The sequence below is a fragment of the Simochromis diagramma genome, unplaced genomic scaffold, assembly GCF_900408965.1.
Source record: "Simochromis diagramma unplaced genomic scaffold, fSimDia1.1 OVJJ01000321.1, whole genome shotgun sequence".
Taxonomy (NCBI): Eukaryota; Metazoa; Chordata; class Actinopteri; order Cichliformes; family Cichlidae; genus Simochromis; species Simochromis diagramma.
The window spans coordinates 7,766,441-7,793,754 of record NW_024386772.1 but is presented as its reverse complement, the minus strand read 5'-3'; the positions used below and the strand labels follow the sequence as shown (position 1 = coordinate 7,793,754).

Genomic DNA, 27,314 nt, shown 5'->3' with positions numbered 1-27,314 from the left:
CAGGAATAATGTGCAAAAGGCTTGAGCCACACTTATTTCATTATATTTTGTTAGAAATATGAAATACAAATTTTCCCTCTGTTCTCCTTCCTTAATATTTTTTAGATAAGTTTATTGCATTACTTTTACAAGACTTAATTTTTCTTCCCGCTGTTCAAAAAAAATAATTAACTATCTTAAACCCCTTAGTGGAGACAATTTTCTTAGCTATGACTCAATAGACAGCTAGTCATACTTTTTCCGACATTACCCTGAACCTCCCAATAGCCCTACGCTGCGGCTCCTCTGGGTGGCGCTGTTGGGTCATGTTTTATTTTTTAAAACATATCGACGGTGTTGGGCTACTTTTTGCGGGCCGGGGCTGGGTTGGCTGCCAGCTGGGTGAATGTCGTGAACAGTCGCCGAGTTGGGTTGGCTCCAGCCTCCCGCACGAACGATAACTGGTTGGAGATCTCGCTCGGTAGTTTGAGTCGTTGCGGTGGGATAAGACTGCGAGAGATGAAATGAGGAACTACCAAATGAGCAAGGCAGGATGCAATAAACCGCAGAGGAGAATGCCAAGTGAAACAAAAGAGACTGGTTCTTCTGATTCCTCCTCGACTCTCAGCGGACTCAACTAACTAGCAGCTAAACCGGCTAACGTTAGCAGACTTAACGCTGGCTAACCTACTTTACGGGTATAAGTAGCTCTTAAAAAAACGAAGATTTTATGTGATTTTAAATGGACTTCTGTGCTTGAGAGATTACAGCTAACATTAGAGCAAAGTCCCAACTGTCACACAACGCCAGAGATAGTTAAGTTGACAGAAAGTAACTAGCATGACTGAGGTTTACATCGAGTAGTTAAGGTTAGCTGAGTGCTAGCTGCATCAGTGTTTGTGAAGTTAGCGAGCTGTTGTTTTGTCCGGGCTCGTATTAATATGTAATGAAAGCATTTAGGATTTTATACGTAGGTAAAAAAATAAATGAATGCAATGTTTATGATTGTCAGAGTGAAGAAAACACTTAAACATTACTGCATGTGTTTTTGTCATCCACCCCGGCTACAGATTGACTGTATGAGGTGGATTCCCCTCCGTGTTTACACTTTGAAGCATCCCCTCTCTCCAGCCCGCTGTCCGTGGATCTCATTGACATTTGCTCCCCATGGCAGCGGTGGTTAGCTACACTCCACCATGGTGGGTGAACCTGCTGCACAGACTTCCACATTTCAACTTAAGGTTCGAGCAAACGAGCAGTGACTTCAGACCAGAAGACTGGACGTATCAACAGGTAAAATAATACCCTGCAAGTTCCTAGACTCGCACTTGGGGCTGTGATATTATCAAGTGCTTGTTTCGGTATCAGTTTGATAAAATCCCGAACCTCCATTTCGCAATTGTAGCATGTTTGGGCATGCTGGGCTACAGTCTGTTTTTTGTTTTCTTTCCTGTAAGGTTGTCATTTAATATTATTAGTTGTATTGGTGGCAGCTGATCGTTCTCTCCACCTTTTGATCCCTGACACCATCTGTGTGTGTAGCTTTCCAGACACTAACCAGCTGGCAATGTATAGTGTAATCCAGGCCACATAAGCTGACCTAAGCAACCACTTCCTTATGTCTTATTTTCCCTGTAATCTTATCATGGTCAGTATTTGTTACACCACATGGGGGGCATTAAGACTCTGGAGTACCCAAAGGAAAAATATATTTATTCTAACAGACTCACATCGGGGAGGTTAAACTGAGAGCAGGGGTTAAGGAGGATTCTGCACAGTCTAATGAGTAGTTTAGACTCTGGGGGGAAGGGAAAGCAGGGCGTTTGTTCATGTGATTAATATTAAATAGAATCTTCTACATTTAGGTCACATAAAGTGAGAGTTTTGGAGAGTCTCTGCAACTTGTTATGTTCATTATAGGTACCCAGCTCTAGGTGGTTATTCCCTTCTTCAGACCCATTAGTTCTATTGTCCTTTAATCAATAAATACATTTGAATTGCCATGAACAATGCATTGCTTTCTTTTTGAATTTATGTTCAACAAAGATGGTGTTTATCATCTGTGAAAGCCATGTTGTTAGATCCAGGTAACACTTTGCAGTCCTTAATTGTGTGGAAACTGGTACAGCTAGTCTGATAAGTAATTGTTTTTATTTAGGTTTTAATAAAGAGAGATCTGCAAAAAGGTTTGATAATAATTATAATTATGACGACAGACTTAAATTCCTCTTTTTATGTATGTTCTTTATGCTGTTGGTGTTAGAAAGCGCGTCATTACCAAATCCTGAGTACTTTTGTGGTTTTTAATAAAGCTCTGGGTCAGTGATTACTAAGAGCAGGCAGACTAATGTAGAGGAGCATTTTGAAAACAAGTGTAAAAATCTACAGACGTGAGTTAACTTTAAGAGATGCATCAAGATCTAACCCCGTTTCCCTTTTACCAAGGAAGAAGATTCAGAAAATCGAGAAGTGAATCACGATTCCTCTGAAACGAGGAAGGCGTGTTCCAGACATGTGTCTGCAATTCACGGTCATGGTCCAGATCTTATACAGTTAAAAGGATGTTTACACTTTCACTTCTGATTATTTCCCTGTTCGAACTAACATGTTACCTGCTATCAAATTCCTTTAGTTAAACATTGATTTTAATGGTGCGATTAGATTTTAGTTTGGAGCAAGTGAGCATTTTAAGGAGTATAAAGTTCACAGCTTTTCACAGCAGCTATCCTGGTAGGAGTTGATGGATATAACAAAAGAATAACAGCTCTCAAAAACTATATTTCACTTCATGCCACAACTTGAGAAAAAAAGAATTCCTTTGGTCCCAGTTTGCGAAATGTTACACCCCTACTGGATAACAGCTGTTCAGGAAGTTCAGTGTGAACAATATCTCTTTAAAAGCAACAGATCCCTGTTGCTTTTAACAAGACTAATTAAAGGGTAATCCAGCTGTTATCTGCTATATGTTCCTTTTCTCAATTTTTCTCATGACAAGTGCTGCACATAAAAGGTGTTATCATTGGGACAGCTTACAAACCATAATTATTGACTGACTTTAATTACAGGCTGCTAATTATTGCCAGTGCAATGCTCCCTCTCAAGCTTCAGGGACATTCTTGACTCATCCAGATGGCTGAGACATTAATGGGGCTCAGGCTGCATCTAGGTGATTCAACTTTTGAGTATGTCATTCTTACATCTTGCCCAGATGGTAAAGATGTGATGCACCAAAATTAATCCTCATTATGATCACAGTCTTTCCTCCTGGTTGAAGTATGCAGAGCAGCATGGATGAGGCATGGCATTATTTGTGTATATCACTGGGAACACGGGGAGTAGTCAAATGCTGGCTGTGTTCACTCGCTGCTTTGCACAGGTCACTAGGGCGTGTCATTCACTGCGATGCTTTGTTGGGGAAACTGAACGAGTAGAACAACACTGGGTTTTTCACAAAAACAAAAGTGGATGGAAATCTGCCCCAGCAATGAATCCTCAGGAGCATGCAGTGAACACATAGGCCCTCTGTCTGACCTACATACGAAGAGCTACAGTTAGTGGAGAGAGGTTTGACTATCACATTGTACATCATTATACATTCTTGCGGTTTTTGCTGCTCTTTGCAGTTGTGTCTGAGATCAAGTTCTCAGTTAAGTCTTTCAGTTTGCAAATCAGTCAACAGACTATTTTGTCTTCATGTTTCTATTTAACATTGAAGCACACACCACTGTTTAGACTGGGTGTAAAATAGCACTCAGATAAGATAGCAACATACTTGAAGTTGTGTGCATTTCCATTGTGGGACACTTTAAAAGCATTTTATCCCAGTTGTTGTTGTTGTTGAGGAGAATCCAGTAACAGCTATGACGTTTTCCATAACTCCATTCTTCTTTTTACCAGTCAATCCTGTTACTGGGAGGTGTGGCGCTTGCCTGTCTGGCTCTGGACCTCCTCTTCCTGCTCTTCTATTCCATTTGGCTGTGCTGCCGGCGGAAAAAAAACGAGGAGCAGCCCAACGCCGACTGTTGCTGCACAGCTTGGTGTGTCATTATTGCAACGCTTGTCTGTAGGTGAGTATTAACATGGGACTGCAGTGGTGATAAACAGTGTTGGTGATAACATATTACTCTTGAACAATACAGACAGCCTAAACACTGGCAATGGTTCAGTCCATGATGTCAGATCCCCAAACACAGAAGTTGGCAAAGGATGAATCTACTGAAATGACTCCAAAAAAATCCAGAAATGTTTTGGTTTTTCTGATTATGTTATAATGAAATGGATGTTTGATCATTTTGGTGTTTATGAATTTCCTTCTTTGTTTCTAAAGCTTGGAAAACATGGCAAGTGTGACTGTTTATTTAGCGCTTGTAACTCATGGCGCTACTCTTGTTCTTCTTGTTTTGTAATAGTGTTTTGTAAACCAATTTTGGTTGAGCAAATTGTTATACGGAGTTATGAGGAGCCCAATGATAAAATGAAATAATTCAATCAATGATAGCTTTTTCAGATAACACATGGTTTATGATTTGATTTTGTTTTAGAGTATGATTAACAGTATGAAGTGTTATAGAAGTTTGCTTGGAGCAAATCATAATGGAGGTACTGCACTCGGCATTAAGATTTGTCTTTTTGTTGTTTTGTTGTTTTTTTTTGGTACTGGTTGCTTTGCATTTGCATAGCCAGAGATAAAGCCTTTGAAGCATTGGTAAAGGGCAGTAAACCAATCTAAAGCCATTATTAGCTGAATATGCAAATAATGTGGTCAGCTGCTACAGATTCAGAGTGGGTTGAGCCGTGCTGAGACAAGCAGTCCTTTGTGACATAGTTCATAGGGATGAATTCAATAAATACCTAAATTTGTGCAGTTTTATAGTTTATTGGTTCCCGGTGGTATTATCATATTAAGTTTGCAAAATTGGATGAAAGTGCTTACGATGTTGGAAAATAACCACATCGAAATAAAGCCCAGACTTTGTATCTGATGGTTATTAATTAGTGGAAATGTCAGGGTCTGGCTGCATAGGTAAATCTCTAATGTATTTACAACCTGATCTAATGTCAATCAGCAGTATCCTTTCCTCCAGTTGATAGTCCCATCAATTGCTTGTCACAGAGTTGATGAAAGTCTAATTACTGGCCTGCCTACTTTGCAGTACTAACAGCTGTTTCGCTTTTGTTGCTACAAGTCACCTAGTTTCATTCAGTGGTTTCTGTATTGTTGCTAATGTCTTCCTGAACCATCTAAGGCAGTACATCACTCACACCCACACTGAAAGCCTCCACATACCATTGTATACAGAATAATTTAAAAACTGTTGCATTCCTGTGTATGTTGGATTGTTGCCACCACAACTGTGCTGATGGGAATAAACAGTGTGACAGGAATTTGTAAAGAGGAGGATGTACAGTATATGAGCATTATGTACTTTTAGGTTTTACATTATTCTTTTTTTTAAGTGCATAGTGTGAGAATTGTACCATCTGGACACAGTTTTTGTCCTTGGAAACTGAATTTGTTTCCTGTTTTCCTCCTCCTGTTGATGGGCCGCAAGAGAGCCATCACATTTGATTCAGAGTAGCACATAGAGCTTGGGGACCTGATGAGTACAAGAACTGCATTACAATCACCGTATCTGTGTGCGCGCTTGTACCCACGCATAAATGCTGAGCAGGGGGGGAAAAAAAAAGTTGGAGAGATCTGACATTTCTGTTTTGCTTTGCTTTTGTTCTTTGACAGTGGGTCCACGCTCAGCATCACAGTATCATTGCACAAGAAACTGCATCACTTAAAAATAAAGGGATTATCTTCTCACTTTTTTTTTTCTTTTTATGAATAGTATAGTTTCCACAGGGTCACATCTCACCAGGGAGTTTAGTTTGTTTTGTACTGTGAAGCTGCTCCTATTTACCTTTATCACACTGCAGAGTGTGAGAGGAAGAGATTAGCAGCACTCCAGGAAAAGGGAAAACCTTCTGATCTACTGAGTGCTGTTGGCTGAACACTTTTAACCCACAATGGTTCATTCATAATCATTTCATCTGATACAATCTGTTTATAGGATGAATGTCATAGCATAAGTGCTTCCAAAATGTCCACAGCTGCAATGCAGGAACTGATGTCAGAGCTAAATCTTTATTATTGTGCAGAATTGGAGTTGATATTTTATCACTGAAATATTAGAATATACCAAACAGTTTTATTGTAAATATAGTTAATTCTGTATGTTTTCAATGATATTAGGATTTTAATAAATGTGAAACTGTTTGTGCCATCGATGTGCCTTCGGAAACTGTTGCTCATGCATTAGAGAGAGCTGTTTTTCTGCAGCTTGAGGCCTGCCTGTGCTAATGGGAGCAGACCTCCTGCCTCAGTACAGCCTTTGTCAGTCATAGTGTGGGGCTTGGGGCATAGCTGGTCCATTCCTCTGTGTTTCCATGGTTCTGTATGGAGTCTTTCTGCAGAAGCTCAAAGGAGCCTGTTGACTGGGGTCTGAACCGACAGGGTTAATGTAGAGTTCACACGCCTCGCTCCCTGGCTAGCTGTCCCCCTGGCTTGCTCTCTTCTCTGTCTCCTCTCTGTGTCTTTTTTAGCTAATCCCTCCTCCTCACCACCCTGTGTCCCCTCCCTTCCTTTTGTCTCCCTTCAGCGCTGGTATTGCCGTCGGTTTCTATGGGAACGGCGAGACTTGTGATGGAGTGAATCGAATGACGTATTCTCTCCGCCATGCTAACCGCACGATCACTGGAGTGCAGAAGTTGGTAAGACACAGTTCACAAATTATACCAAGAGGTTTAATAATTAATCGCTTTGCTGCCACAAGCAACCCCAGTTTCATTAGAGCTGTGTAGTGAGCCCCGCTTTTCTTGTCTGAACTCTTATCATGGCCTTGTTTGGCCCTGTTTTGGCTCTAGGTCTATGACAGTACTTCCTCACTGAACCAGACAGTTGATGACAATCTGCAACAGCTTGAGGGGCAGTATGCACAGCATGCAGACTACCTGTCCATCATCCAAAAGCTGCAGGGCCAGCTGGATGAGCTGGTCAGACAGATGGTGGAGATTCCCTTCTGGGAAAACTCCAACATCTCCCTGGATGAGTTTGCTGGCAAGATTGAGCTTTTTGACTGGTACAGGTAAGACTGGGACAGTGGAGCCAAAGCACCACTTTTTGCAGTGGTATAACAGCAGGCTAATTATCTCATGCTACATCTATTTTATTAAAATGATGCAGAAAAAAATTGAACTGTTTTACTGGTGCTTATTACAGCATTTATATTTCATTGAAATTTAGTTAGTTTTTTCCTAGTTAGACAGTGCTGCTGTGTTGGATGTATTTCTGTATTAAAATGTCTTAAGTGATTCAAGATAGCAGGATGCAATGGTAGGTACAAGCAAGCAGGAATGTCTTTAAATTATTCAGCCCATAATTAGGTAGCTGACGTGCTTAAAAATTGCAAGCCTGGACTACATTTCTCTGCTAGAAAATTAAAGCAGTGTTTAATTTTCTCATGCATAAAATATATCCTTGTTTATCACATAGTCAGAAAAACCAGCTGAATGTACTGATTTCTGTCAAATAAGGTTACAGAGACTCCTTGCCTTTACTATATGTGGATCAGTTATGCTGATATCTGCAGCACCCCCAAAGGACAACTGTGAGTGAGAGAGGAAAAATACCCTGGAATTGTGGTGTCAGTTAAATATACCAATTATATCCTTGAAGAATAGGTTCACAGTCTGTTAACAATAAACCCTTTCCCATAATACTTGCTCTTACATGCATTCGAAAGATGTGATTTAATAGTTACAGGGAAGAAAAGGAATGCTACCACCTAGCTACAAGCATATATTTTTGTTTAAATTGTGCTCTTTTAGTATCTTATCTTATCCAAGTTGCAGGGACAGCAGCCTAAAAAGGCTTATTAGCCTCGCTCTTCCCAGCCACATCTTTCAGTTTAAACAGGTGGACACGGTTTCCAATCTTGGGTCTTGCCTGGGGCTTAATCAAATTCCCAAACCACTTCATTTGTGGAGGAGTAGTGGCTCTACTCTGAGTCACACCCAAATGACCAAGCTACTCGCCTTATCTCTAAGGGAGAGCCAAGCCACCCTTTTGTATATGCAAGTAGAAGTCCCGTCCTCAGTCAGCCAATCCACAGGCACTGCTGCAGACCTCTAATCAGTATTGCAGAAAACATTGTGGAAAGCTGTTGTGGACAGCCCCATAATATCCAGAGTTTTAAGAAATGCAGGGCAAACCTCATTCACCTAGCCACCCAGAAGATGTTTAACTACAGTGACCTCCTCTCCTGCGAGAGATGAGTCACCCCCGGACTCTGCTTCTACTATGGAAGGCATGTCAGCGGTATTAAGGAAATCCTCCCCAATCCCCATTGCATTTAGAGCAATGGGGCAATTTAGAGTAGAGCACCACTTCCTCCTATGAGTTGTTCCATAGTCTCATTGAACTCCTTGGACGTGAGCTATTGCTTCAGCTACTGCCAGAGCTGCACTTTGCTTGAGCTACCAATATCTCTCAGCTGTCTCTGGAGTCAAACAGGATAACCAAGTCCAACAGGACTCTTCCAACAGCTCCCTTCAACTCTGATGTCTGTGCCAGCACCACAGCTCAGCTCCTTTCTACACCCAAGTGTCCAAGTTATACGGCTGCATCTGATCATTTGATGATCAAACTTTGAAACACTTAAAAACACTTATGCTTGTAGATGGTGTTCATTGTGCACTAACTGTAGTTGGCACAGAAGTCTAAAAACAGAACACCACACAAGTTCACAGTGGGCAGACCGTTCAAATCCAACCAGGTTGCACTGTCATTTCCCATGTTAGCATTAAAGTTCCCCAGTATCGATGACTCACTCTTTCACCTGAACATGCAGGGAGGTACTGAACGAGGAGATTACAAATATACCCACTCCTGCCCACCACCACTCACCTAGACAACTCCTGAGTGGACCTGATGGAAGTTCATCCCCCACTCCAGGAAACTGGTTTCGTAGCCTGAGCTGTCCATTAAGCTCGGGATATCTAATGCAATTATCCCACTCACCACCTCAGACTCCTTCTCCACCAGAAATGTGACATTCAGTGGTACCAAAAGCCAGTTTTTGAAAGCCAGAGGTGAAACCGCTAGGGCTTCTGCACCTGACTACCATCAAGTCCTTAAGGCTTTGAACCCACAGGCGAGTTGACCCCTATAGCTACTTTGGGCTGCTCTGCCCAGCCACCAGATGCATGGTGAACTGGTCCCTTGATATTTATTTATTCATTTATTTTGGGGGTCATCAGAGGGCTTTTCTAATTCGCTCTTCCATCTGGCCCCTAACCCTCCTTTGACATCCTTTTCAGTAAATGAGTATAAATATTCGCTGGTAACTTTAATTCTCACACACCAGGGTTGCCCTCTGGGTTACTTATGACATGTCACTTACAAGTTGCCCCAAAACAAGTATGACTTAACCTCAGTTATTTTCAGGTTCTCATTTCTTTATTTTTTTAGGTTTCATGTTCAAGTGTAACAAACCTTTCAGGAGGCATACCTATAATACACAGGATAAGCTGAAATCATTGCGACTGATGTTAAGAGAATTACTTCTTTACTGAGAGATGGTTAGCTGTGCTGCTTTGACCATTTGTTGTTAATGACATGTGTCTTCACAGGTGGCTGGGCTACATAACCCTGCTTCTGTTCGATGTCCTCATCTGCCTTCTGGTGCTGTTTGGCCTCATTCGCAACTCCAAAGGAACACTCATAGCGTGAGTCTCACAAGATTCAAGGGGAAACTCTTGTGACCTGGGAAATGATTTAGCTGAGTGGCGGTTACCATACATGAAACCACTTCTTCATTACTGTTCAGTTCATACAAAAAAGTTTGTTTGAAATTTCGGCCCTTTTAAAACTAATTTCACGGGAGCATCGCATCATGATCAGATCAGTATTTTTGATAACTGCTGTTGACACAAGTGACATTTTTGGCCTGACAGGTTTGCGTTTATTTTGTTATGTACTATCTTTGCACATAATAACACAGACTCTCAGTATCAGTTCTTGATATTGGATATCCTGTGTTCTTTTTGGATCACTCAATATTGTTCAGTATTGTTGTTTAGCTGCATCTGATTTTAGTTGCTTATGTAATCTATCCATGTATGTATGTTGGTGATTTCCTTTGCTTTCCTCTTCTATCCTTCTGCCTTTGCAGCTGATGCTATTCTTTAAGATTGATCTGCAGATCTTTGTGTGTTGAATAAATTGTCAAATTTTCTATCTTAAATATCTTTCTTTCTTCAGTGGATTAAGTTGTTTTTGCACATGAAAGCTGCTGCTGGTTAAATATACTTCTCACTTCCTTTCTCTCCCCAGGGTGTGCCTATTTGGTGTAGTGGCTCTGGTAATCAGCTGGGTCTCCCTGGGGCTGGAGTTTGCTGTCTCTGCTGTAAGTTTCTGCATCACTGCATGATCCTGTTGGGAAAACAGTTTTTGTGGGCAGCCTGTGGCTGCAGAGCAGAGTTTTATTTCATTTAACTAGTAGAGTTCATGAGTCAAGATATAAGGAGTAATACACTAAATAGTCATGAAAATAGCAGTGCCTATGAGAAGTACTATGCTACACAAGACCTGTTTATTTCTACTGAAACTCCTTTTACTAAGTTAGAAAAATAAATCACCTGTAAATTAGTTATAGTTAGTTATAGTTATATTAGTTATAAGTACTTATTACAGAAATCCTTAAGACTAATGATATTGATTAAGATGTGTGATTAGAAGGAAAAATAACTGGTTATTATGCACTATGGGGGTAATATTGCAATTTGTGCTCCCAGAAGCAGAAAGTGATAAAACTGGCTGCTTCACTCAGGTTAAAAAAATAAATCCATATATTTTGTTTATATTGTTTTGTATTACATAATTTAAAGAGGCATTTTAAATGAATTTTCCAGGAGGTTGAAAAATGTTGATGAACATTAATCTTTATTTATGCAAATTAAATATCCCTGTGGAGGATTTCCTCCCCTGCAGATGAATCAAGCTGTTCACACCTAAATGTGCTTATTTTTATTTATTTATTTAATTAATTTTGTTTGATTGCTCTCAGCAGAGATTGAGGGAGCCAGCGACATGAAGTGTTTATTTTTTGGTTTGTTTATTGTTTTGTTTTTTTGTTTTTTAAAGCTGCAATCAGTTCATCAAAGATGATGATTCATTTGCAATCATGCCTGTGATGGCGTTTGACTGCATTTGAATGCAAATGTCACCAACTGAGTCCTGTTCATTTATAAGTCTAATTTGTGTTGTTTTTCTAGACCACCAGTGACTTTTGTGCATCTCCTGATACGTATGTCACTGAAGTGACAAAGCAGTATCAAGTCATCAATAAAGGTATGAGCTCCTCTTATAAAGATCATTATGTGGTAAAGATTCAGTAAGTTCTTCAAAATAACTGAATTTTGAAAGGGCAGAGAACAGGATCTGAATGCTTTGTTGTGCTGCACTGAGGTCTCATTGTTCTGAAGGGTCATCCTTGCTCTTCCCCATAGACCATAGCAGGTTCCAAGTACTACTACCACATCTGCATTGGGGGCAGAAGGACAAGGGGCTGCTTTTTAAAAACCACTACAGACAGCTCTCAAACTGTCTGATTTTAGTAATTGCCCCATCTGTCTCATGATGGGACTCATGTAAGATGGAAAATAGTGCCTTGGATTTGCATGAGGAAGATAAGAACCAAGGAGCACAGTATCCGGGGCGCAGTATATTTCCTGCATCCTCCTTCAGTCCTTGGAAGGGGGGAAAAAGATAATGTGTCTCTGAAATAAGACCCATAATCACACGTTATAAGCGCCACCAAGGATTTTGGTGCTCCTATTTCTGCTTAAAATCCCTTATTTGACATCAGCTTAACAAAATATATCTTCTTCTAATCTCTTAAACATGGAGATTGCCATGCTTTGGGCAGAAACCAGGACATTAGCTCTACATGCTCCGTTGTATGGTTAATCTGAACAATGAGCACTGGCTCACTGTATGCACTGAACTGTATAATGCTGCAGCTTTAACGCTTTATTTTACCCTAGGGCTAATTTATGCAGTGTGGGGGTTTTCAGTTTTGCTTTTTTTCTCTTAAACACATGCTAACTATTTAGCAGGAAAAAGGAACTCACTTATTATTACTGTGATGAGGCAGTAAGTATATTGCTATTACAGTATTAAGTGGGGGGAAAAAAACTGCTGTAAGTCCAGACTCTGTTCTTGTGTTTGTCTTTTTCTCCCTTACAGCTTTTGCCTTCATGAAATTGGACTAGACAAATCTCTGGATACCACAAAGTGTTATTACAGCACTGGATTTATTGCTTTTCTCCCCTCAGTGGTTGTGGTAGCATCATTTCAACAACACTCAATGTTATTTTTCATGCGTGTGCTTTCTCGTTGTGTGGTTGTTAGGCATTTTATCAGAGAGAAATTTAGGCTGCATTTTGTTCTGCTGCAGCCGGTTTTTCTCTATTATTATGATGGTTTGTTTTCAACACAAATAGTGGCAACAGTGACAAAGATGAGCTGCAACTCTGAGCAGGCTTGAACTCCAGAAACTCCATAAATGCTCAAAACAGCTGCATTTGTGCGTTTGATCCCTCTGTGTTTGGAGGAAGTTGGTTCCTTGTGAACATTTGCTTATTTAGTCTATATGACATCTGGTTTTCAACACATCCTAGTGTTTGGGAATACTCACAGTGCAACTCATTCATTTGTTCTGACTACTAAAAATCTAACCTAGTGCAGTGACTGGATGCCAAAGCTATCTTGATGGCATGGCTCACTGGCTCTAATCATAATACCGAACAATACGTGTTTGTTGTCCTTTCTTTTGAGGGATCCTCACAGAGTTATGAGCAAAACAAATTCTTCTACACGGGGAAATGGCATAATACTATGAAAATTATATAAACCCACTTCCTGTCCGTTATATTTATTTGATCATGAAAGCCATAACTGAGTCATCATTTAACTATGTTCTGATACCAAGTGACACAAAAACTGATCCCAACCCCATGATGAGGCATCCGTAGTTCATCCACAGACTTCAGGAAATCTGCTCCTCCTGATATAAATGTGTGGGTGTAGTTGTGAGAGCTGGACCAACAGAAGCTTGCTGATATGTACTTTTAAATGCCGGAAATTCGCTTCTCATGCTCAGCTGTGTGGGAAAGGCTCCTGACACAGCAGTGAGTTTGGATGTCACTAACACCATGTGTCAGGTTGGTGGTGTTCTTACTGCCTCTATCCGTGGACGTTTCTGTATTCCACCGCTTCTGAGTCACGCTCTCACGCAAAAGCATTTCTCATCCACTCCTTCTCAGTTCTGTGATTTTTAACCTAACTGAAGTGGCCGGTAATAGCAAGCGAAAGTCTGAAAAATTAATTAGTCTTCTTTGGCTCATGGTGTACTGCAAGCAGTTGCAAGTATGGTCATGTTGTAATTTAACAATGACTCTAGAGGTGTTGTTTTCCTGAAGCTGTTTGCAGTAAAGGCTTAATCCTAAGTCTCTCTTTGGCTGTGTAGTGCTGATTGTTCAAGTGTTGCTGCGTTAGGAGAAAAACACATTTCCATTTAACCTCAAAGCTCATGATTAACTTGTTCATAGTTACAGTAGCCATCAGTGTCTTACAAGGCAGCATTCAATGACTCAAAACTAGACAGTAACATAGTATATTTTGGCCTTGAACCTTAATGTCTGAACCAGTGACTCTGTGAAGACGAAGCACAGTGATGCAAGAATGAGAAATATAGAAAAAAGCCATAGCTGTCTTGTCCTGCAGTAGTTATAATCAGTACTTTTTGACAGTATCTCATGTTTTGAAAGTGGTAACTTGTACTGATAACCATGCAGAGAATCTGATGCCCACCTTTACACAGCTATTTATTGAGATTGAGCCCTCTCTTTTTTCTTTTTTTTTTTTCTTTTAGTATTTAACATTGTAGGATCTTTAGGCTTGGTAAAGCCTTGAGGCCGTTGTTGCAAATTGAAATTGCATAAATAAAATTTGATTGTTGAACTCTGGGGTTCACAATAAACATTCAGAAACCTGCTGCATTGCCTGGCTAGTGCTAAAAGGCCGACACACAAAGTTAGCAGCTGAATACCTCTGTGTACTTAATGTTCCTGGACTCCGACTTGTACTAGTAGTAAGTTGACTTTTTATGTTAGTAATTTGTTGTTGTTGTTGTTGTTGTATGTTTCCCAATGAAAAAGTAGATTCTCAAACATGGCTATGTTTTTAAGACCGAAGGTCAAATTTGCACAAATAAACTCATGAGTCAAAAGCTCAGGCTTCCTGCTGCTCTAATTGTGCTGTTTCTAGCACTTGTCTATTTTCGGCTTGACGTCAAAGGGGAGGGATATCCTTAACATGGTCATTGCAAGCAGTCGGCACAAGTTGTGAGCACAGAAGTTTTACAGATCTCCTGTGCAAGAAAGCTAAACACAAAAAACCTTTAAAGGGGCAGGAGCTTTAATAACTACTTTCACACAATGGATGAACTGATATAACGCGCTAAGGCCCAGTATTGCATAAATGCACATTTGTTTTTGAACTGTAAATCATGCAGAGCTATATTGCTAGACTACAAGAATAATATATGGTCCTTGACATTAGCTTACTAGTTCCCCTTTAAGGTCAGCTTATTGTGATGTGCAAGACATTTGGACCATATTACAAAATCTGACAGTGATATAGCAGTTTTTTAGCTGCTAGTGGTATCTTTTAATTTAAATAGATTTGTAGCTGATTAATCCTCTATTTGATGGTAGGGTTTTTTAAGCGTCTTAATTTGTCTCAACCTATGAAAGCAAGGATTTCCTTTCATAGGTTATGTGCAGGTTGTTTGTGAATATATTTTGCTCTAATTTTTAGTGCATTTTGAGTTAAGTGGAATGTGTTGTCATATCTGTTTTTATAAAAAAGTGTTTATCAAACAGTGAAGCTAACGGTGCCTGTAATTAATTACGTTGCAGGCTAGATATTCATTGTATAAAAGACAAAGAAGAATAATGAATATAACAGTAATGCAATCAGGATAAAAAGAATAATATTAATACATAATAAATAAGCAACATGTCTGTTTTCATACATGAGCAAACTGAACAAGTGCACATGAAAGATTCCTGGTTCAAACGCATATCCCTGGAACAGTTGCGTCAGGAAGGGCATCTGGCCTTAAGGGAGCAGCTGAAAAAGCTGCCACATTTGCCATATGATAAGCTAACAAATGTTGTTAACCTCTTTGCAGTTGAATAGAACAAACATCCTGAGGAAACTTAAAAGTTCACATATTTGGCAGTTAAAACCGCTTTCAAGTTATGTCGTCATAAAGACTAGCCGCAGCCCTACATGTAACTTCTTGTGGCTCTGCCAACATGTTCATATGTGTTCTGTTTTTTCTTGCAGAAACCCTTCAGTACTACCTTAGTTGCAGTTTGGAGCAGAGCAATCCCTTCCAGCAGGTTTGTTACATGTGTTATTAGATCCATCTTTGTGCATGTTAAAACAAACCATTTTAGGCTCATAATGCTAAAATCTCAACAGACATATTTTCTGCATGATGTATGACCTTGTTATTAGGAGGAATGCAAGTAAGCACCATGGGCCACTCCCACTGCCTCAAAGCAATTTTTTTCCATGCAGTAGTACAATACATTTCATTATGCCAGCAGGAAAGCTGATGCAGAGCAGCACTTCCTGTACGTCCATGGCGATAGTGTGGGGCTGCTTCAAAGGGTGTTGGGCATGAGAGATGTTGTACAGAAGTTACAGTTACTGTGAAACTGCGGTTTTCTTTAATGGAGTCCCTACATTTAATTTCTCAAGCTCCATGAATAAATTAGAAGTTTTGAGTGCAGCTAAAGCTAGGCATCTATTGTTAGTCCTTGTGTATAGAGAACGAAGCGCTATATATACATTATATAAGCCTTGAAGCTCTATAAACTCAGCGTGATTTCACAAGACATCAGCTTGACTACAAAAGGAGACAGCCACTGAAAGCCTCTGGCACTGATTTAAAAAATGGAAATACTTTTGAAATATGCTGGACTGCTACAATATTCAGTCTTTTTTTCTTTTCAGAGGCTTTCCGGGAGCCACAAAGCATTAGTGGAAATGCAGGATGATGTGTTTGAACTGCTTCGATCTGCCACCAGAGAGTATATACAAACCAAGGTATGTTTCCTACACCAATAAATTACCCTTTACTTGTAGTCCCACATTACATGGTATCTCTAACGGTTTGTGATGACACAACATACAAGTGAATGGGACCTGTGCGGCCTGCAGAGAAGTGAAGTGCACCTGTCCACATAAAGGCCTGCTGACAGCCCACCTGGGACCTGCATTATGTGCATTAGGCTTTCAGTGGCCCTTGTCAATACAACACTATGCTATTGTCCAGGGGTGGTCCTTACTCTGTGTTGACAGAGGCCTAAAGGAGAGCTGACATGGGGAACAGAGGGAGGCATATTTCACTTCACATACCCACACAGTGAAATTTGCTGAGGTGACGGAAACACTTGTTTTTTTTTATCTGGCAATCAGACATTTTCTGCCAGATCTTAAAAAAAAAAAAAAAAAAGAACTAGAGGGAAAAAGGGAACTGTCCATTAAAATGTATCATACATTATAATCTGCTTTTTCAGCTCTGGCTCCTTTGTACTGCTGTATAGTGAAGCGAGACAAATCCCTCATAAATGTGGATTGAATAATCACATTATCTCATTCTCCATTGTCAAGTGTTTAAACTATTAACAGACAGGATGAGGAAACTTACTGTGTAGTGTGTTTTCAGGTAAACAATGAGAACTGCTCTGATTTTTACTTTGTTCCACTTTTTTTTGTGGTTTCAAGCCATTGAGCCATTTTTCAACAGTGCACATTTTGAGTTTCCCATCGCTAATTTACAGGGACGCTTGGAAGAGATCCAGAGGATACTGAACACCACAGAGATCAGCCTACATCAGCTCACTGCATTGGTGGACTGTCGCAGCCTGCACATGGTGAGTAGAAGAGTTACAAACTGAGACACTGTTAACTGTGGGGTTGCTCGTTGTCTGATTGAAAAAGGGCCGGCGGACTTGATTTGTACTGACATCCTTGTAGTGCAGCTTAGTTGTATAAAGCAGCCCGTCTTTTATGCCTGTGCAGTTGACTACACCTGCCATCATAAATAATGTTTCCTTTCCTGTATGCAAGTTCTTGTCCAACTGATGCTGGCTGTGTACCATTTATGAAGCTGGCTGAATGACAAGTACTTGGCTATGTCTGTGCTTTGGAAGATTGTCCCTCAGTGGCTTCCAAATTCCAAGTGCACATGTGCAAGTGAAGCACTTTTCTCGGTGCTATCTGCTCTCGTCTCTCTCAAAGAGTTCCTTGGCTAGCAACACAATTATTTTATGTAAAGAGAGAGACTTTAGCAGAATACAAATATTTTTTTTCCTGCAGTGCATATAGTCAAAACTTTTCAGTCACGATGAAAAGATGAAAACCTACTCTGCTCCCCTCTAGTTTGCCAACTGTGATCTCATTTGTTTGACCTAGTTTAAACAAGAAGTCAAAGCAGACGCATGTTAAAGACCCCTTTTTAACTTCTTCTCTTCTATTTTGCCCTTTTCCCCTTATGTTTATCAAAAAATAAATAAACAAAACAGTTTGAACCTATTTAAATCTTCCAAAAACTAAAATGAACACCTGTGCTTGTTACAGGACTACGTCCAGGCCATGACGGGACTTTGTTATGATGGACTTGAGGGTCTCATCTACCTCGTGCTCTTCTCCTTCGTCACTGCTCTCATGTTCAGCTCCATTGTGTGCAGTGTGCCGCACACCTGGAGAGGCAAGCGGTACGACTTTCATTGACCTCATACAGTTTGCACAGTCCTCCTCAGAAAGACCTTGTAAAGTGGTGCAAAAGCTTTTAAGCTAGGTTTATATTGAGGACTTTATACACAGTGAGAAATAATTCAAGAGGAAAAGCCCATTAATTAATCATGAATTTGTTGCATGTTTTTGTAGCCACTTGTTTTTACATTACAAAGAAATTACATGGGCAGAGAAACATGATTGTTTTTCTGTAAGACTTGCGTTTGTCTGTGCTTGAAAGACTGGTCTTTGTTCACTACTGGGACAGGTCCAGGAGGCTCTAGCTGCATCCTCAAATAGATTACTTCCTGTTAAACCCCCATCAAATGTGCAATCTCACTACGTTTTTTTTGGTTTTTTTGCAGGGGTGGGGTGAAATCATTCTGATTTCTCTCTTATTAACAGCAGATATGGTTTGCTAACAGGAATGTGGTTTCTCAGGCTCAGCTCAGCTGCTCCATATAATTAACTTACCATTGGGGGGGGGCATGTTCATCAGTTTGATCTCAGCTAGAGCTTCCTGTTATAAAGCAAGCGATTACATGCTACCAGTCTGTTTTTCTCAGTTTCCCTGCCAAGCTTGTTTTATTTTATTGCTGTAATAATGCAGCTAATTACTTAACAGCTTGAAATGGCAGGTCATTATCAAGATGTGCTTTTAGTATCGAAGTTTAGCATTTCCAGTGCATTAGTGTTGTCAGTAAGTTATTAGCACAGTTTTCCTGACCATGTAGAATCAAGTGATTGTATTGTGAAGTGCTCTGAATGAGATTCCATGATGTCATGGATTAAAAATGCATGAAATCAGCCTGTGGGAACACTAGAGGGAGACAGGCTCCATGTTGCCAGCGTTATTGTTGCTCTGTTTTGACAGGCCATGTTTAATCGGTTAATGTTATCTCATACACTACTGAGCTTCCATGTTTGAAAAGAAGCAAATAGAATCCCATTGTTCTTGCAGAAGTAATTTTTTTTTTCTTGGTCTGTTAAAAATCACATGCAAAAGTAGGGCTCTTTGAAGGAGCAGGGCCAATTAATTGAGTCATCTTCTTTGCTTCAAAAAGCAGAGACCTTATCTTATTGTCTCCTCCCGAAGCAGAGATGAAATTGAATCAGAATGTGACTCAGACTAATGAAAAACGTGACCACGTGGCGTCTTTATGTTCTTTTGTTATCAGTGAGATGGGACACGGGGTCCCCCTGGTGGTGGTTTTATATTGTTGTGTGGTGTTTTGCAGGAGCGAGGAGGAGAGTGAGGACGAGTCTCTGAGCCATGGAGGGAGGCAGAACCATGATAATTTGTACCGGGTTCACATGCCGAGCCTGTACAGCTGTGGTAGCAGCTATGGTAGCGAGACCTCCATCCCTGCTGCAGCCCACACCGTCAGCAACGCACCCGTCACAGAGTACATGTAAGACATTACTGGTGAAATTTAAAGGGAAAACCACATTAAAGGCAAGAGGGGTGGATGATATATTTTTACAAGACAGCCCAGATTATGCACAGTGAGGCTGACATTAGATTCCTTGTGTATTCAGGAGCAAATTTATCTGTCCCCAGACAGAGCTCTACTCCTATAGCAAGCCATGTTATGTGCAGCAGATGCAGCTGGTGTTCTCCAGCTGTGATGCCTGTGAAAATCAAAGCCGTCTGCCTCCTGAATAATGCACACATTTTGGGAAACTTGAGGAGGGAATGATGATTTTTATCGCTATAATTTACTTGGAGATTTTCATGCTCATAGTGTATGGTTTCAAATCTACAAATCTGTTTGTGAGTACTGACACTGTAGTTGTGTGGTCACTGAGTTTGATCCAATCGTGTTTTTTCCACTTCAGGGCTCAGAATGCCAACTTCCCTAATTCTCGCTGTGAAAACACACCACTGATAGGACGAGAGTCTCCTCCACCTTCGGTAAGTGTTGTTTTTCCTGTCAAAGCACCTCATAAAAGTATTCAGTCTGGACCTTTACACCAGAGGAAAAACTGAAGAACTAAACTAGAAACTGTTAACTTTATTTTAAGAGACATGTTGAATGAAGCTAACTAGACAGGTGGTGTCTATATACTGCCGTGTGACTTTGATGCTTCCTTGGAGTTTAATTAATTAATGGTAAGCGGACATAAAAAGGTGGAAGGAGAGACAGAGAACTTCAGAGCATCTGTCTCCACTGCACATGATGCACTGACTGTTTGATGGATGTTTATCTTTGCTTAACGGCATTGGCACCATGAAACTATCGGGAGATTGTTCGCTTTCTCTGCTTAACTCGCTTTCCTTTCTCGTTATCACCCCCTGCCTCTGCCCTTAGGTTGTTTACACACATTTTTCTTTTAATGTATTTGAACAGAGAACCTATTCAAATTTCTTGTTATAAGAAAAAGTACCCATATCTTTAGTATTACTACGTAAAAGCTCTAATCACTTCTTTGTTTTGTGAATCGTTGAAGAAGCTGTGGTTTCCGTGTTAGTCATGGAAAACCCCAGTAAATTCACCAGAACCCACCAGATTTAGTTCCTGACTTCCTTAAAAGATTTTTGGAAACTTTATGCTGTGAAAGTTGCCGTGCCAAAAAACAAAAGCTCATTTGTTAGTATAAGCCTTATAGAGATGAGTCTCTGGGAACTGTTTTGTTTTTGTTTTGATTTGGGTTTTTTTTTGTTTTGTTTTGTTTTTTTTGTTTTTTTTTTAAGGATCCACCCTTCTGAGTCTTAATCAGTCTCTCCCAGCTTTAGCAGTGCTGTGCTGTACTTGATCTTGTTAAAAGAAGGGGCGACAGAACTCTTGCTTTCTCCTTCTTGAAGCTCCAGCTTTCTCCCACAATTTAAAAATACAAAAGGTGCCTTAATAGGGAACTTTAAATTTCCCACAGATGTGGATGTGTGCGTGAATGTTTCTCTGCCTCGCTGAAGTTTCGAACCTGTCCAGGGTATAGTTTCTTCACAACCCTTAAAAGAAAAACTACCATAGCTAATGGAAGTGCCATGCTGTCACCAGTGTTTTCTGTGTGTCACTTGAACAGTTACAGAGAGGAGAAACATCCTGCATACTGTCCATAGCGCGTTGCTTTTATTGGTGATCATAAATTCATTGAGTAAACATAATGTAAACAAATGGCATAACACAATGCTATAAATCCCAGTGCATGTGTTTTGATGCCGAAGAGTTATTAAAATGGTGTTGGTTTGTATCACGAGGCAACCTCGTCTTTCCCTTCTGCGTATACCTGGCCTGAACATCACCAGATTTCCTGCTCTCCCCGGTGTCTGTGTGTCTGTCTGGACCTCGACACTGCTTTGTGTATCTTCTCTATATACTCTCTTCTTGTCGTTTTTGTTTTTGCTTCTGCGGATCCATACAGTTGTATTTGACTGCTGCGGACAGTAACAGCGGTCACTGCTGGCAGTTAAAGCCTTCGGAGAGTTCAAGATCGTTTTGGTAACCTCATCTGCTATGCTAACAGGTACTAAACATGCCCGCTTCCTCCCCCTGCTGGCCTGTTCCTCCCCTGTACCACTTCCCAAACTCCCAGCTCCCAGCTCTACTCACCCTTTATTTAGGACCCACCAGATCTAATGGACCCCTCACCCTCACTCCCCCTCTCTCCCGACTCTTGCTAAATGTCCTACCTGGTGTCTCACCTGATGTTTGTTTCCTGTGGCCCCAGGCTGCATGTCCATTTACCCCCTGCAACTCTGATATATTGGGAGGAAGCTGTAACTCTGCCTTAAGGCACACCATGATCTATGAGTCAACAACAGTCAACATTAAATTAAAAGTCCATTAAACCATTTCAGTGATAATGTGGATGTGCTTTGTCTTGATTCTTGGCTTTGAGGGTGATCTCATGGGAGTTACAAGTAGACATTTTAAAGTCTTTTAGGATTGTTTACTGGCGTGTAAAGCAGGGACATATCACTTAAAGGTACTGACTTTGGTATGACCTTTAGTGTCTTTCTATTTTCTAACATTTTCCTCACTGACACTACATTTGATGATAAAAACAAATTCATCCATCATTTCTTTACATTCTCAAGCACCACCATTATCACTACAGTGGTTACTGAGTATGTAAACGAATAGTTAACACCTGTGCTTGTTAGTCTCTGTAAGTATTTATGACAATGTGGATGAGAAAGTAATGACGGTGTTCTGAACTGAATCCAGCATTGCCTGAGTTCTTGCATTGAGAAGAAATGCATCGTGGGGAAAAAATATGAAAATACTGATATTTGTTTTTAATTTATTTATTTTTATTTTGTTTCTGGACTCGAAACATTGAGACAAGCTAGTAAGAAAACTGCAGGGTGCTGACAATGTTTACAGACAGTTCAGCCTTAATAACTTTCCCCAGCCTAGAAGATTTTAAACTGTTCAGTAAAACTGGAAAGATTAAATCACATTTCATAACTTATTTTTAGAATTCTAATCCTTTTTGCAAAAAAATAAAACAAAAAAACAATAAAATTGTAAACTTAACCTAAATTATTATCGCCATGGTGATTGACACTGTTCCCTAACAGCAAGAAGGTCCTGGGTTTGAATCCCACCATCTGACCTGTCCAGAGTGTATCCTGCCTTTAGCCCTGTTGTAGCTGGGATAGGCTCCATCCCCACCAGCCCCCTGAATTGGATAAGTGGAAGAGAATGGATGGACAGACAATTACAGCCATAGATTGCGTATAAAACCTGCAGATAGCTTTAAAGTCTTAAAAGTGAGCCCAGTGCACAAGTGTTTAAACCCTGCATTCTTTCTAATAGCCAGAAGGGGGCAGTTACTTTACCCGAAAAAAGTCTGGAGCCGAGAGCAAATGTCGGAGTCCAGCAGTATAGAAGTCCTTAGTAAAACTGACCTCTTCTCCTTTTTGATCTGTGACTCATATCCTGATGAGTTAATTATCTCAGACACTTTTTAAGTCTTACGTTGTGCAAATTATAATCACCATTATAGGCAAAAGAAAGAATCCAGCATTGCATGTTTCAGGGCGTGGCTACCTATTAATTAATAAATCACTGCTGAATGGGGGGTGTAAGGTGTGGTATCTGTCAGTTACACAGTCACATCTGTCCATTTTATCACATCTAGTTTAAAAAAAGAACAGTGAAAATGCTCAGCCAAGCTTTATAGCAGGACTTAAATAACTGATGGGTAACGTCACAGCGGCTTTGTCCCTCTTTAGCATACAGCCTACGGTTACAGCCCTTCTAATGTTGAATATTTTACTTAAACGTGCATGGTAAGTGTTGATGTTTCAGCCCATATTGTTGGAAATACTTGGCTTTCATATCAGCAGGCTGTCTGGACGGCTCTGAGGGTTGATCTCAAAATCTGACAAAGTGCCAACCAAGTGTTTCGACAGGAGTGTGAAATGCAGCCTTTGTGTTTGCATCACCTGTATTCAAAGAACGCATGGCTGTATCCTAAATCTATATGAATGTTTGGCCCTGCAAGCGAGCACGAAGTCTGGCAGGATAAGAGGGTCAAAATGATCCTAAATTGCGTCCAGCTCTTTCTAGTCTGATGTCTGTGTACTCTGTAGCTGTTGTACATGTATGTATTTTGTATGTCTGTTTGTTTTTCTGCTGCTGCTTACCTTTTCTTTTTATTTATTTCTTTTTTTTGTAAGGGTAAAAATCTGCCTTTTGAATCCTACACAGAATGTGGTTTCAAGTATTTTTGAGGAGTGGTACCTGGAAAAAAGTGAAACCATGATGTGAATTGTCTTTTTCTTTTTTCTTTATTGTTTTTCTTCACAGTACACCTCCAGCATGCGGGCAAAGTACCTCGCCAACAGTCGACCAGATCCCAACAACACTCCAGCGCATTAGACCCCGACAGGCTCATCTGGTCTGCAGCACTGATGCCACTGAAGTCACTCAGAAAGCCCCTCCATCATCTTTTTTTTTTCCCCATAGATAATTTTTCTCTCAGTCTCTTGCTTCTTGCTGCCTGACTTGACTTAATATATGAAACCAAATGTGCTTTCGCTGGCTGGTTGAAGCAGAGCTTTGGGACATCCATCAAATCTCATCTCATGAGTTATGAGTGCAGGAACTTATCTACATCTCCTCGGCTTACGTTTACTACTGCACGAATCATCATTGGTGCTGGGAAATTAACTCTGACATGATGGTGCCAGGGCTGACTTTGAATCTTTCTTTTCTTTTTTTGTCTTTATGAATGCACCATGACACGTACCAGTCACATCTAACAAGCATTGCTGTGTCAAGGACTCTGGAAATGCTCATAGACTAACATTGATTACTACTGGTTGTTTTGATTTGTAAAGTACTGTACCATACTCAGAGAGGAATACATTGCACATTCATACAAACTTTTTTTTTTTTTTAGTTCATGTATTTTTTTTGTCTCCTCTAAAGCATAACATACAGGAAAAAAGAAAACTTTTTTTTTCTCAGTTCCTCAGCACTGCTTTCTGCTTACTGGCTTAAAAGTACAAGGTATTGTTATTTTTAATGTGTACACGTGACACATGCACCACACACTTGGATTTCTCTGGCACTGGCATGCTGTTGCATTTTTGTCTTAAACCTGATTTCTGGAAACCGCTTTCCTGCAGTATTGCACGTCTTATAGTCCTTTGAAAGAGAACTTTATTTTCTTCTTCCTTCCGAGACCCTGTTATTTCCTGTGGAGTGTGCGTGTTTTATTTTTTGTTTGTTTTCAGACTGTGTTGAGCCCCTGTTACACAGCCAGGACTGTGTGAAGCTGTGATTGTGGCTCATAATTTGGATTGGACAAAGATGAACTGTGTTGTAGGGAAGCAGCACTTAGTGAGATGATTAATTTTTCTTTTATATACTACTGGAAGCAGTAAAAAAGCAGACACTTTTAACTATCTATATATAGAGAGAGAGAAAGATGGTGAAGCAGGGGAGTGTGTGAGATTTCTTTTTATATTCCTTTTTATTTTCTTTCCCCTTACACACTTCAGGATAGTATGCATTAACCATGTTCCTGTTAAATAAAATCATGTGCTCCCTTAGCAAAACTGGGACTTGTCCACACACATCTATATCCGATGATACCCTTCCCTGCAAAATGAAACGGCTTCCTCCTCCCAGTGACTAACTCTCTTAATCCACATGTGTATGTAAAAAGAAAATATGCATATCTCAACAGAAATTTCAGGAGAAGCTTCATGCATAGGCAGTGCAGTGTTTCTCAAATGTGTTTTAGCATTTATAATCAAAAACTGTTACGGGTGAGTGGATGCTGTGAAGGGATTGCAACAACTGTGCTCTCTGTACAATCTGAAAATTCTTTGCTACGTTTCCTGTTGAAGCATGACAAACTTTGCAACGTGCAGTGAGATGTTTGTACTTCTGCTTCCTCAGCTCGCTTCTTAGATGTGCTTCGTGATCAGTACAAGAGGTGATGTTGAGACTGTGCCAACAAGTTAAGCACAACCCTTACTGTTTTGTTTTTTTAATCTCTTTACTTAAAGTCTGAGAAAATGAGCCTGACTGGTTCGAACCACCTATATTCTGTTAAATGTTATTACACTGATGCAGTTTTTCTCCTTTAGATAGTCATACTCTTTGTTGTTTTGTAATGCAATGCTATTATACTGGTTATAAACTATTACAAAATGAAGAAAAAATATTGAAATTGGCATTTTAATTTCTTTAATTTCTACATTTTTAAACAACTTTTTTTCTATTGGGTTTGCTAGTTTATTGTTTTTAGTTTAGATTTGTAGAAGCACCGTGTGTTACTTCATTAATGTGAATATGGTAAATAGACTTAAATTTTTCATTAAAATTTTTGTGGAGGAAAAAAAATCACTGTAGATGTAACTTTTTTTGTAAACACTGTGGTCGTCTTGAGCTTGAATGCTGTGTTTCAAAATTAAAGAAACCTTAAATGTAGTGCAATAGGTCATCGCACTTCTTTGTGCTGTTGAGACAGAAAATCCCTCCTGACATCCAGTAGGTAGCAGCAAAACTTCACTGTAGTTCTTAGAGACAACTGTTCAACTGCTCAAATATTTAATCAGCCAGTTACATGGCAGCGACTCAATGCATTTAGGCACGCAGATACGGTCAAGACGATCTGCTGAAGTACAAACCAAGCTTCAGAATGGGGAAGAACGGTGACTTAACAGACTGTTGCATGGTCTGATAATCTTATAGATTAACATACAAGATTTTCTCACACGACCATCTCTAACGTTTAGAGAGAATAGTTTGAAACTGAGAAAATATCCAGTGAACAGCAGTTCACCAAATTCCTTCTTGATGCCAGAGATCAGAGAAGAAAAGTCAGACTACTTAAAGCTGATAGGAGGCAACAGTAACTTATTACAACTAAGGTTGAGAGTGCAACTGAGTTATGCACTCTCTGAACACTCAACATATGTAACCTTGAAGCAGAAGATTACAGCAGCAGAGGATCACACCAGGTAGGAAACTGAGCCTACAATTTGCACAAGCTCACCAAACTAGAACAATAAAAGACTGGAAAATATTGCTGGTCTGATGAGTCTTTATTTCTTCTGTGACATTTGGATGGCAGGGTCGGAAATTGAAGTAAACAAAGTATGGATCCATCCAGCCTTGTATCAACAGTTCAGGCTGGTGGTGGTGTAATGATTTGGGTGATACTTCTTTGTGTACTTTGGGCTCCTTAACATCAGTTGAGAACTGCTTAACCTGAGTATTGTTGCTGGTCGTGACTATGCCTGCATCACGACAGTGCACCCATCTTCCAGTAGGATATCACGCCATACCTCAAGCTCAAAATCTCTTGGCCGTCCCTTGTACAAGACTAAAGACTAGGAAGGACAGAGCCTTTCGGTCTGTGCCACTAAGGCTATGGAAAAGCTGACCACTCCAGCTCCATTTAGCTGACTCTGCAGAGTCTCCTGCTACTTTATGTTATGTTTTAATGTGTGTGTGTGGGTGGGTTTGTTTTGTTTGGGGTTTTTTTGGGGGGGGGGGGGATGTTTTAATTCTTGAACAGTGTTTTGTGACTTATGTCTGTGAAAAGCACTATAAAAGTAAAGTTTTACATACTTACAAAGTTCAAATCATTGCAAATGGATTTCTTGAAAATGACAAGTTTGATGGACTAACAGTCACCAGATCCTGATCCAATAGAGCATCTTTAGAATAGGGTGGAATAGAGGTTTGAAATTATGGATGTGGAGCCAACCAATCCACAGCGACTGTGTGATGTCATCATGTCAATATGGCCTAAAGTGTTCGAGGAATGTTTCCAGCACCTTGCTGAGTCTATACCGTGATGAATGAAGTTAGTTTTGAAGGAAGAAGGGAGTCCAACTCTGTACAAGCAAAGCGTACCTAATAAAGTGGCTGGTGAGAGCATACATCTAAATTGATGCTGTTTAGAAATTATGTTTTATGTTCACTTTGGTCTGTTCTTT

The 27,314-nt window shown here is 40.1% G+C and overlaps 1 protein-coding gene across 2 annotated transcripts; it reads left to right on the top strand.

Annotated features, from left to right (window-relative positions):
* Positions 1-336: 336 nt before the first annotated feature.
* Positions 337-25,797, top strand: ttyh3a (tweety family member 3a). Of its 2 annotated transcripts, XM_040046361.1 has the most exons (16): positions 337-677; positions 1,050-1,272; positions 3,877-4,046; positions 6,627-6,738; positions 6,892-7,112; positions 9,658-9,753; positions 10,361-10,433; positions 11,302-11,377; positions 15,443-15,498; positions 16,118-16,210; positions 16,948-17,040; positions 17,747-17,883; positions 19,141-19,314; positions 19,742-19,817; positions 21,266-21,367; positions 23,662-25,797. In XM_040046361.1, the coding sequence occupies exons 2-15, from the start codon at positions 1,147-1,149 to the stop codon at positions 21,344-21,346; spliced, it is 1,584 nt and encodes a 527-aa protein (XP_039902295.1). In that variant the 5' UTR covers positions 337-677; positions 1,050-1,146; the 3' UTR covers positions 21,347-21,367; positions 23,662-25,797. The 2 variants fall into 2 exon arrangements, with proteins under 2 accessions (XP_039902295.1, XP_039902304.1); XM_040046370.1 differs by lacking the exon at positions 21,266-21,367 and having other exon boundaries at positions 339-677.
* Positions 25,798-27,314: the final 1,517 nt, after the last annotated feature.